Raw genomic sequence first — 12,275 nt, 5'->3', positions numbered from 1 at the left:
CCTCCCTTTGACCCGCTCACCTGCATCATCTCGTTAAGAGTGTTTTTGTTTTCTCTCTGGCTTGTGCACTTGCCCTGCCCTGATTCACCAAACAAGCAACGTGCTCTCTTGAGCCAGTGACAGGTATGAGGTCTGATAACGCTCCGTCCGAACAGCTGGGAATGGGCTGTTAAGCCAGCGTTTCCCTCAGCCCACTGTTACAGATACTACAGGACAGAGGTAAAGCTCCATTATCAAATGCTGAGGCATTGATGATGCAGTGCCCAACCCCAAAATTTGTTAGTACTCCCAGGTCCCAGAGAAGGACAGAGACACAGCTCCACAGAATGAGGTACCTTTCAAGAGCTCATGGTGGTGTTGCCAGCAGCTTCAACTGGTTTACACCTTCAGCCCTTAGCTCTGCACGAAATTCCTAGCACAGATGAACAAGTCGTCTAACCTAATCATTACTTTCTGCTCTCTTCTTTGAAGAGGAAATACTGTATTTTTGTCATGTGATGAACACGCATTTCTTTATGGTACTCATGTTACTTGTGTTCATGAGGTATCTATCGGGTTTCTGTTTCGTTGCAGAAGATCCCATTTACAAACCGTAACGATTTAAACCATGGAACCCCCTCCTGGAACTCCTCCTGGAGGCTCATCATGGCTGCTGTTAGCAATCCAGCCTTGTAATTCTTTATGTTGGAACGTATTTTCTAGTTTGCCTCTGAAAAGCACTGCACTGCACTATTTTCTTATTCTGAAGTCTGAAGCTCTTCTAAATTAGCAATTCTGAACTGCTGAAGGAAACACATGTAAGCAACACAGCTTTAAACTTGCATGTTCTTCTGCTGCGTTTAAAGAGAACCCAAGTAAAGCTGACTCTTAGGCCAATACCTTTAAAGTTTCGTCGAGATAGATCAATATGGCCTAGGTGGGTATTTCAGACAGAGACAGTTTCCTAGACTGAAGTTAAAAAATGCAGAAAACTGCTCTGCAAATTCCATAAAGGCTGACTTTACTATAAAATCTGACATAAGGACGTGCCCATAAGGATGCACATTTTTCATTCTGTTTTAATTAACATGATGCTATCATGTCTCTTCAAAGACAGGCACTGTTGTCGCTGTGAGTTCCTTTGGGATCAAGCCTCTCCTTAGCGTCACCATTGTCAGCGCATTTGGCTGGCCCACAGTTGGAGGACTTATGTTTCACTGTAATTTCTTCCAAAACATTCAGAAAAGGCTCTCACTCTCTCTTTCTCATTAGCTTGATGGAAAGAGCATGTCTTCAGGCAGCTATTTAAAGTTCCAGTCAAATGGAACTACTGAAAGCTGTTCTTTCATAGGCAAGGTCAAAATTGTTCGATCCGGTAAAAAATTTTACAAGGCTTATGTCACTGGGAAGGGAGCACACATTATGCCTTTGTATTTTCAGTACACTTTAAAAGTCTTTGTTTCCACCATTTGCAGCCTCAGAGAGCTTGTGTTTTAGTGAATTGGCATCTCCATATCGTACAAACCTCCATCCTTTTAATTCCTCCAACTCCTCGTCCACCATAGTAGGAAGCATCCACTGTGGGCCATTTCTTGGTAGGCAAGGGCTCTTGTTCTTCTTCCTGTCAAATTCAAATAACATTTACTTTAAAAAGATACCTCCCCCAGCAGTGTCTTTTTAGTATATTTTACTAGAGTTCACAGAGAGTAAGTTTTCCCATGTTAGGTGTGAAAGATCAGATACTTAGGTTCCCTAAGTGTTCACCAATTTCCAGATAAAATCTGGTCATGTTGGGAAATGCTTTGTTGTTCTGCATGGGAAAAGCATTGGTGGCAACCATTAGGAAAGTCCAAATGGGGAACCTAACTGTGTAATCTATTGACAATCATTTGTTTGCCTTGGTCCTTTTCCTTTCCACTAATAAAAATAAGCAGAACACGCACAAAGAAAATGATTTGCGGTGGCTTCTTCTACAGAAAATACAATGCCTTCAGGAAGCCAGATCATCAGTCCTACTCGTTTGGATTCAGCAGACGGTGTTCAGCAGATCTGCAGATAAAGGTTGCACAGCCAATCACAGTTTCCTAAGCCAACCTTTGTCAAACTCCCTCTTGGCTGCCTCAGCTCAATGAAGTGTGCCTTATCATGGACTTAACTGTCAGAGTACACTTGAGTACGCTCAAGCAATTGGCTAAATCAAGACCAAGGGGCAAAAATACTGAAGACACCAGAAGATCCTCTAATGCATCACTGCCCATAAGAGAGAGAGAAATTCCTTTATAAGGGTTCTTCAGCGTCTGGAATGCCAAAGCTGTGGGAAAATGCTGTTTAAGTCATACGTGAATCTTCAGACTGTTACACAAGAGCTACTCGGTCTTTCTGCTTTCGCTGCAGAATTGGGAAAATAATGTTCAACTATCTTGGGAAAAGCCCCTAAATATTTCTGTGGATTTTGGCTTAATTCATGCCACGCTGAGACGACTGAGACAAACAGAGATTTGGACTTTGGCCACCCCACTCTCATCTTAAGGCTTCCCATGGGGCAGTTCTTTTTTCTTCAGCAGCTAGGACAAAGAGCCAGATTCGCAGAACACAGGAAAGCACAGAGGAGTGGTAGCGTGTAACCAGTGTGATGAGTGGAGCACCGTCATACCGTACCTCTTTTGGAGCTGGCGGAGGTGGAGGGGGATCTTTGATGACCTGAAAGAGCCAAACACATAAAAGCATAAGGAATTGCACTGGCAGCATCCAATAGCCAACAGAAAATTTTAAGAGTGAACTGCTTCCATCTGAGTCCCCCACATCTGCTTGCAAACTGGCAACCGCTGCTGCCAAGTCCCTTGGGTATCGATTATCAAGGCCTTCTGGAAATTAACACCATCCGTCTAATAGAAAATAACATCAATTGAGTGGCAGACACTCTTTGGGCAGACGCGTCTGCTGCTTTGCTTCCTGACCGGATAAGACTCAGTCATTCTAAGTAATGGCCAGTGATGAAACCCTATGGAGTTAATTAGCAAGCCTGGGAGGAAAAGCATCCCAAGGTCTATGTGAGGTCTTGCATAATCTTGGGCCAAGATGCCTGCTTCCTTGTGCCATGCTGCTGGATAATTTCTGGCCCTATGACAAGTGTGAAATGCCTTCTGCTAGCTCAGGCTTCACCTCTAGACGTCCAGATCGTTTCCGCAGATCTCACATTTCAGATCTAATAATTTAAGTATGTAGCTCCTTGACTGTTCAGTGTGGAGTGCCTGCAAGTGGAAGTTACATTCACAAGGCTTCTTAAACTGTTTCTGGATAAGGCTTGCTCTTAGGTTAATTCAGTTACACCTATATTTAAACCTCTACCTACAGTTTCTTCCTGTTCCCTTTGTCACATACATACTGTAAATCTCAGGGAGTTTCCCAGTACTTGACAGGAATCCACTGAACAGTACAGGGAGGGGAAGAGGAAGGCAGCGACCCTCTTAAATGATGAAGATGAAAACTGAATGCACAGCCATCCTTCCACAAGAAAAGCAGGTTTGTAAGCTGAAAAGAAGTATTTCAGTGATATCAAGTCATTTCTTGTGCTTGAATATTGCATAGAAATGACTAAAAAATACCCCATGAATATAAAGGAGTCTGCTTCTGTTATGCCTTAGTATTATACAAGCATAACCAAAACTGTCCATGATGACAAATACCTAAATCTCCTAATACAGGATTAAGTACCTTAATTGAAATATGCCTTATTTTATTCACTCCGTGCTATTAATTATAGTACTTTAATTTACCACTGCCTATAAATAATGTCACTGCACAGATGTATAGCATCATACATAAAAGAAACATATTTTTCTTCACCAATAATCAGGAGTTTTCCTTCTTGATTTACATTTCAAGTCACAGTGCCACCAAGATAGTTACTACTAACTGCCTGAACAAGCTATGGACTTTTAGCACTGGATACAGGAATTTTGTCAAATAAGAGAAATAAGTTATGGCACCCATGGAAACATTTCTCCACAGCGCTTCAGGTTTAAGATACTGAATTGTTCATCAAGCAAGCTCAGAGTACTTTGAGTGGATTGGAAAGTCAACTATGGATTTTAACCAGACGTCCCTTTGCTGCGATGATGTTGCAAAAACATGCCGGAAATTATTTTTCCTTAAATGTTTCTGAATACTTTTTCTTCCCATCCATCAGGAAATATCAGAAGACTTAACAGAAATCAATTATTTAATTAGTGCAACATTCCTGAGAGCCAGAGTGGAATTACTGCCCTAACTTTACAGGAAGATGGGACAGATTCTGAGAGATACTTGGATGCTGAGCAAGACTGTCCAAAGCATGAAGATATTTAATTCTCACTGAAAGCAATTGGAAGACTGGAAACGGTAAAAGAGTACCTTCAATATATTAAGGGTCACCTGATCTTATTTGATTCCCATTCTTATTTCCCTTTTGCCTGTCTCTAACGATTATCTCAAAAAAATGTATTTCGCTGCCAAGACTGCAAGCTGTACAGGGGGGAAAGGCCTAGCTGGGCGTTGGATTTATATGAATGCATATTAAACGGTATTATCACTCCACACTCTATAGTTCTACAATTCTGAAGTCTTGCAATCTCTCCTAAGCAAAGACACCTTTGCACAGTGAACTTCTTTGTGATGCATGCTAAAGTTTGCTTGGGCCCTACGCCTACTGATATTTACGGAATCAAAATTTCTACCCTGGTGAATTGAGAAAAACTCTTACCTGTTGACCTCACTGCGCTTCAAAAGTCGCAAGTCAATGGCAGTTTTTGTTTGACTCCCTGATCAAAGGATCTAATCCTATGCCAGCTGCTAAACTCCCTGAAGTTATACGGTAAACTTGATTTGAAGCTAACCAATACATTAATTAGCTGCTATTTCTAATAGCTTCAGAAAATGAAACTTGTTTTACATGTGACAGTGGTGTGAGAAAATAATCTGCTTTGAGTAGCAGATACTCACCCCTGCTGACAGAAGTGGAATGTAAATGCCTGCATCCTTATGTTTCCACAGGCTCCTCACACACTCTCCCTCTCTCACACATGCACACGCACAAAGATTATTTTCAGTCTTGTGCGATATTTCAAGTGAAATCAGTAGAAAGCCGTTTTTAAAGAAGAGAAATCCGAGGAACCCATGCGGCTTTGGCAGAAAACAATGCAAATGTAGCATGAAACTGCACATACTGAAGATCATAATATTGCAAATTAACTTCTCCTGAACTTGATTCAGATTGTTTAAATATGGAAGACTCTGAAAAAATGCTGCTGTCTTATTAACCCCATGTAGAGATGGATTATTTCCTAGTTTTGTTTTGTTTTGTTTTATTATCATCATCACCAGGCAAGCCTGCATCTCATTTATTTAGTGGCAAGGAATGAAGTCTTGAGTTTGGAGGAGAGCCGATTTCTTAAAAAAAAAAAAAAAGAAAAAAGTTAGTTGCTTCAGGCAACAGTCCCTTTGATCTGCTCATTAACACTTTTCAAATGTTCGCGTGATGTGGGCATTAGGAAATGTCAGCACCAGAGCCTGAAGCCAGCTTGATGCAATCATATGTTCTGATATTGAGGGAAGAGTGAAAGAACTGTCAACAGTGAACTGCCTTTAAAAAACGGCGGGGGGGGGGGGGGGGGAGAAAAAGAAAAAGGAGTCCCTCTACCCCAACCTGTATGTGTACATGGACCTCATAGCAAGAACGTTGACAAGACTGAGTCCTAGCAAGGATGAAGCGGAGTGCCCGAACCACCTGAAGCTCACCACTCTGCCTGCAGGGCAGTAGGGATTACATGCTGTGTGGCTCCGGACGTTCATTCTGTTCCGTCTGCAACACTTTTTGCCTCTCTCTCTTCCATTTGGTTCTGAAGCACGGGATGCTTACAAGGTTTGAGGGCTGCTGCTTTCTTCCTTGCTCCTGTTCTTTGTCCCTTGAAACCAGACACTCCACTCTGCCAGGGAAGCAGGCTCAGAGGAAGGGAAGAGGAGGTGCTGCCTGGCCCTAATATGCTGCCTCTCTCATCAAGGACACTGGCACCAAAGCCCAAAACTACATAGCCAGAAGTGGCAGTAACATGTACTGTGAGAAAAGGAACGCGTAATGAGGGAAGAGAATGGAGGCACAGTATAATGATCTGAGGAAACGGACATCAAAACAAAAAGAATGGAAGAGTCAGTATTTGGTAATAGGTTCAGTGCAACCGTATGTGGTTTTGGAACTCAGTATTGTTGCAGCGATGAGTTCTAAAATTACCTTTTCCTTTTAAAGAAACAATATCCATGAGAGATGGGAGGAAACAACAGAGGGCACTAACATTTAAAGTGCCATGCCTTTATTGCTCCCGTAGAAGTCAGGCCGCTTCTTAGTAGTAACTTATCAATCTACAGCTCAAGACTTCTCTAGAAAGAGCCGATTACTCCTGTACCAAACACTGTAACCAGAAAAGATGCTCAGGGTAAGCTACTGTCCCTTAAAGTAGACATCAGGGAGGAACAGACTTAAGCACAAGGTGAATCAGAACCAAGGGATGTTTTCTCACAGCTCAGTGCAGCTCTTTGTGGAGACATAGCTCCCCAGAGGAGATTCGCCCAGACAGAACCCTGCCTTAATGCCACGGTGCATCTTCGGCACCCAAGGTAGTATCTTTGCTCTGCAATTCATTATAAGGGGCATCTGTTTTAGTTAATTGGGTCCTAGCTTGGGTATCCCCCCACAGCTCTGCACGATATTGATGTACATATGTAACATTAAACTGAACTCCTTTGTAACAGGCATAGGCTGGTGCAGCTAATATTTTAATGTATTACATGGGCATAGCTACCAGAAGGGCTGGAAATTAATACTACAGAACTATACATTTGACTATTTTTTAATGTAGGACTTAGACATGAAAAAATCCAGAAAGCACCTTACTGATAGTCATTACAGAGTTATCACTGGAAAAAAAATTCCTGCTCTCAAGCGACTAAGATACTGCAATTAGTCTTCACTGTAACCCAAGGAAAACGCACAGTATACCATGCGAACTGACCACTAACGAGCACTGACTTCTGAACACTGGCCAATGTGAAGAGTATTTTTATTTTTTTCACTAGGTTGTACATGTGTAAACCCGACGCTGAAAAAAAAAAAAAAACTATCCACTTGGCAAACGATTACAATTGCATGCGCAACTGAATATGATGTGATCGACTGCACTTCCAATTGTAAAAGACTGAGTCTGGACTAAGGTAAATTAGAGACACGTGCATTACGTTTTGACAGTCATATTCAGCTCGTGACACAAACCAGAGTTATGGTGAGGTAAATTGTTCTGAGAGCTCCGACAAACTGAAGGAACATCAGGCTTCCTGATATTGGTCAACTCAAAAGGAAGTGTGTTTGTCTTTAAAAAAAAAAGAAAAACTTGAGAAGTCAGGAAAAGGACAAAAGAAAAGCAGCTGCTTTCAGAAAAGCAGCTCTTAAGAAAGGATATGATGATCCCGCTCAACAACTATAAATGAGTAGTGTAACAACCCACTCCAAAGTGTGTCTCTAAGTAGCTGACAGGAGACACTGAAAAAAAGTTACCTGACTTCACTTAAGGATTTAAACTGTATTTTACATGTGTATTTCTAAAATGACTAGACTTTGAAACACAAAATGTTTGCTTTTCTACCAGCACAAGTCTGCCGCAATATTATTTCCTTCATGTCCTCTATCTCCCTCTCACCCCGCCCCGATGAGAGATCTACATGAAATGCCTAGCTGTAACCACTTTCTACAGACAGAAAGTGTGGAAACTAAGATATGTGAATATGGTCTATGAATCAAGGTTAGCCCATTATTTTAAAATAAGAAAATAGGAAGCTTTCTTCTTAACTGATTTCAAATTTTCCTTTTCCACAGGAAGGCTCATGATATAAAATAAAGTTGAAGTAATAACAGACAACCTCCCTAGATTTCTGCTGGGACACTCCTGTGGAGAATGAGACAGAAGAGAGTCTTTTTATTAGAGAAGAGCTTATAGTTCTTGCCTCAGAAACCCCAGACCATGAGGATGCAGACAGGGGCTGAGGACTTCTTGCCCTAGGATAGCCTGGGGCCTCAAGGACTACACCAAAGCTTTTGATTGTGTGGGCTTCGGCATGGTCAGGAGAGAAGGCCAGTTCCTCTGCTGCCCCAGGTTCCACAAGCCTGAGACAAGACAAGGAATACAGTGACAGCCTGGGAGCCATCTCCACTTCCCAAGTCCTCAGCGCTGTTGCTGAACTGGATGAATAATGAACTTCACCCATTTAAAAACCCCAACATGCAAGGAGATGGAAGGAGAGTTAGTGAAACAGCACTGCTGACTGCTGCTAGAAGAATAAGGAGCGCACTCAGATGAAAAAAGATGCAATGTGTGCAAGGGATTATGAAGACAATATGGGATTTCCAACTTGAGAGCCCATAATGGACTACAAATACCAATTTCAGTGATAGTACTTTTAAAATGGTCCTTGATTTCAGGATGTCTGCATATTATTACGGCCAACAACTTTCAAGTAACGGAGAAAAGGCTTTTACCAAAAACTTCACAGAAATATAACACATGTGCTCGCTCAGTAGAAAGCCAATGAGCAGTACGCCAGCATGCTGATGTTGGTTCATGTGTGTGCAGGTCTCAGAAAGCCAGAAGCACTGCTAAGAGTGCAGTCCACAGCGTTGAAGCTGGTCTCTTTCTCCATTTATTACGTATCACTCATGAAAGAAAACTCCCTCAACAGATGGCTTATGTCACATGTAGCTCTCCCGTTACTTAACCTATTTCCTATGGTATCTGTGTTTCCCAACATGCTATGAGTTATAATCATGAGTCGCACACCCAGTGACTTTCTCTTGTAGTCTTTACTCACCACTTTGCAGCAGAGCGGCCAGAACCACCAGAGCAGACCGAGTGCCACTAACAGTAGCAGCACAAGAACAGCAATAAGCGCTGCTACTCCACTAGACTGCAAAGAAAGCAGAAAGGCAGTGTCAGTGGATGTTGCAAATAACTGCTGCCTGGTTTTCCCACTCACCCCAAAACAGCTTCCTACTGACCGATACAAATCCCACGCAAATTGTTCCCATGGGTCGGATCCTATTCTTGCCAATGGAGAAATTCCTCACAAAGGATCAAGAAGGGCGTCTTAGCCAAATGCGTATCTAGCACAAGTTCAGTGACACTCTTTGTTGTAAGTCTCCTCAGTTCCACTAGTTACGTAGAAGGTAAGCTAGGATGCTTCAATAGGAGCTGCGTGTCACATAAATGACGTATCAACACTAAAAAGAGGGAGGAGGTGGTAAGATGCTATTCGTGTTTCTCATTCCCTACGAGTTCTCGGGCCTGCAAGTCTCAGGTATTCAAAGGGACTGAACACAGCGTGCTGAACACAGCAGTACTGGTGGACATGTTAAATTGAAAATGACAGAACTTTGAAAACTACTTTCTTCTGCCTACCCGTAAACCAAACTTCAAATTAAGCCATTCAGTCATCGGTAACGGGCCCAAGTTGCCCCAATGCAAGCCAGGATTATTTCTGCTGAGGTCAGTGGATTCATTTTGATGTAAAACTGATATCCTTGAGATAAGAACGAGGCCCAACTTAAAGAAAAGAAAGGGTACATCGACTGCTAAGAAACGAGCTGTTATGACACAAACGGGAAAAGTCTCCTCCTAAGTCTGTGGGTGAGAGGTGCCCTTCTCCTCCCATGAGGACACAGATCTGTATGGATTGGTAGGTGCATGGAATTTTAAGGAATCTATACTAACAATACATATATAAGGCTTTTATGCTTATAACCCATACATCTGGGGCATTCACACTGTACAGACTATAGCACGCTAAATCCCTGTAGTAGTGCTATTTGAACCTGAAGGCACCATCCCAAGAAGTTCTGAACAAGTGTTACTGCTTCCAGCAATACTGCTTTTAATGAAGAAATGAGCAGACCATCTCCCGCCACCTCAAACTCACATCCTGTAGGTGCTTTTATTCTTACACTTGGTGTTCTGTGCTGCTGTGCTGGTTTAGAACAACACTGAGAAAAAGGCAACAGTGACCTTATGAAAAGAAGTTATTCAGAGTTCAGCTGGGGAAAAAGGAAAGGAGGGACACCCAGGCCATAACTAAGGCTCGAGTAGAGCCTGAGTAATTCTGTCAAAGTGAAAAAAGTTGCAATGGAGATACACCGTTGCAAATGGAAGGTGAAACAGAGCTTTATTCCAAGTACGCGTAGGTGCAGCGAGGCATCCGCATTTACGTGAAACAGGTAAGATGCATGCCACAGCGCCTATATGCAATATATTTTTTGTTTGTTTTCACTGCAGCAATGTGTGTTCGCTAGGGGAGGCTGTAACTTCTGACTCTTATATACCAGCTAGCCATCAGCTGCTTAGTTATCAGAATTAGTGGAACAATTCTAGCAGTGACCCATTTCTTGCAGTTGCCCATCTGCTACTATGGAAACAGCAGTTCTCCTTGTATGGAGCTGTCTTTGCTGCAACATGTATGAAAGGGGAAAAAAAAAAAAAACAAAAAAAAACCCAAAAACACATGATCAGAAGTACAACAGTTTTTCCTGTCAATGCACATCTGTACTCATTCTGTTTCTCGGTAGTGAAAACTTTTGACCGCAAAGAAGCACTGTGAGAGTACAGCAGAGAGAAGACAGCCATACCCAGCAATTTGGTATGATCTGCTTTGCATCAGTGCTTTCTTTTTACCTATCTGTGCAATCTTAGCAATTTTTAAGGGGGCATGGAGACGGACTTAACATGTGCTGCTTTCTCAGTCTACTGTTAGTCTCCAGCATCATCCTGTGACTGTACTGTCCTTACGTTATCATACTGTCCTTCAGCATGCTTTGGTGTAAGATTGAAACGCTTCTGAATGATAAAGAGGCCCTTAAACAGAGAAACGTGATTTCGGTAGCGTGTTTCTTCGGCTCTCGCTTCGTTCAGGCTTTCTTCCTGAAACTGAAGGGCTGAACTGAGATGACTCTGATTTCTACAGTTACCCAAGTATTTAGTTTTTAAATTAATAGAAGAAAAATGTCATGTTTCTTCTCTATTAGGTTAATTACCTATGAGCATTAGAAATATTGTTGGAAAAATACATGCTGATGAGCAGAAAGTGCTGTTCCGTATGCTTCTACGCCTGACAGGAAAACTGCACTAAAGTCACACTTCAAATGAGACAAAGAAACACAGTATCCACGCGTAGCACATTTTCAAAACCTCCATCCCTACATAGTGGGCTTGTGTTTAACTGCAAAAATTTTAACTGTCCTACCTATGTAAAACAGAAAACAGAAGAAATTAACAGAGAGCAGAAATGTGAGATTATAAATTTTATATATTAAGTTTGAAAAGTCACTGCCTGCATAAGTCTGTGGTTTATCCTGCAAGCTGTTTTAACTCTTTTCCATAAGCCTACGATAGAAACATAGTTAACCCTAGGCTTAACCTAGGTACTCCAGCCTGTGCTTTGGCAAAAACTCCTAATTTATAGAGTTGAAAGCCTACGCTCCTTATTCAGGCACCAACGTTAGGTACCTAAAGTTACAGAGTGCCAGTATCCTCCTGTAGGATTCTAACCACCTTCCATAACCAGGCTGAAGTCCTAAGGTTCTGCCTCCTCAGCTTCAGCCTGCTCCCACTGAACCTGCTCAGTACCTGGCTCTTATGACTTGATTGTATTTATAGTGAGCAAATCTCTGATGGCATGGAAGCTTCCCAGTATTTTGAAAGCCACAGCTGCACGCTGTACTAAAGTAATTTTTTGTAATACATATAGCAAAATACAATTTGCAAGCTACAGAAAAATATAAGCCCCGCACAAAGAAGGAATACACAGACACTGCTTGGATTTCAGGGCAGAGCCGGCTGAGGTAGCCTTGGAGAGGAGGAGAATTCCAGGGCTTTCCCTCTACATATAGTTCTGCATATGGTCTAAATCAGCAGCCCCTGAAGCAGCTAGCAAAACAGATTCAGCAGCAGTGAAAGGAGAAACCCTTATAGCAGAGCCTATGTCAGAAAGCAAAGGTAAATCTCCAAGCCTGCCACGCGAGAGATAGCTTTCATGTGTTATTAGGAAGTCTTGGATGATACATACAGCAATACTTCACTTATGCGGAATCCTGCAAAAAAAGAACTTCCTAAAATAAAGCTGTTTGCCACCTTAATGGAAAGAATTAGGGGAATTGTTTTACATAACCACAGAAAAAAATCTTGTCTGTAACCCCTCACACACACTTCGACAGGGAATTAAAAACAGCT

The 12,275-nt window shown here is 42.1% G+C and overlaps 1 protein-coding gene across 2 annotated transcripts in view; it reads right to left on the bottom strand.

Annotated features, from left to right (window-relative positions):
- ANTXR2 (anthrax toxin receptor 2) overlaps nt 1-12,275 on the bottom strand; it is a 118,392-nt gene that overhangs the window by 50,768 nt on the left and 55,349 nt on the right. Inside the window, exons 11-13 of one of the 2 annotated variants that reach the window (XM_010575470.1) lie at nt 8,869-8,964; nt 2,638-2,679; nt 1,505-1,600 (exon numbers count right to left, since the gene is read on the bottom strand). In XM_010575470.1, the coding sequence (XP_010573772.1) occupies nt 1,505-1,600; nt 2,638-2,679; nt 8,869-8,964 (234 nt within the window). The remainder of the gene's footprint in view (nt 1-1,504; nt 1,601-2,637; nt 2,680-8,868; nt 8,965-12,275) is intronic. The other variant, XM_010575471.1, reaches the window with a different exon arrangement.

The sequence above is a fragment of the Haliaeetus leucocephalus genome, unplaced genomic scaffold, assembly GCF_000737465.1.
Source record: "Haliaeetus leucocephalus isolate CR32 unplaced genomic scaffold, Haliaeetus_leucocephalus-4.0 Scaffold484, whole genome shotgun sequence".
Classification (NCBI taxonomy): Eukaryota; Metazoa; Chordata; class Aves; order Accipitriformes; family Accipitridae; genus Haliaeetus; species Haliaeetus leucocephalus.
Note: the sequence above shows the minus strand (reverse complement) of the source record. Positions and strands in the feature narration are given on the sequence as shown.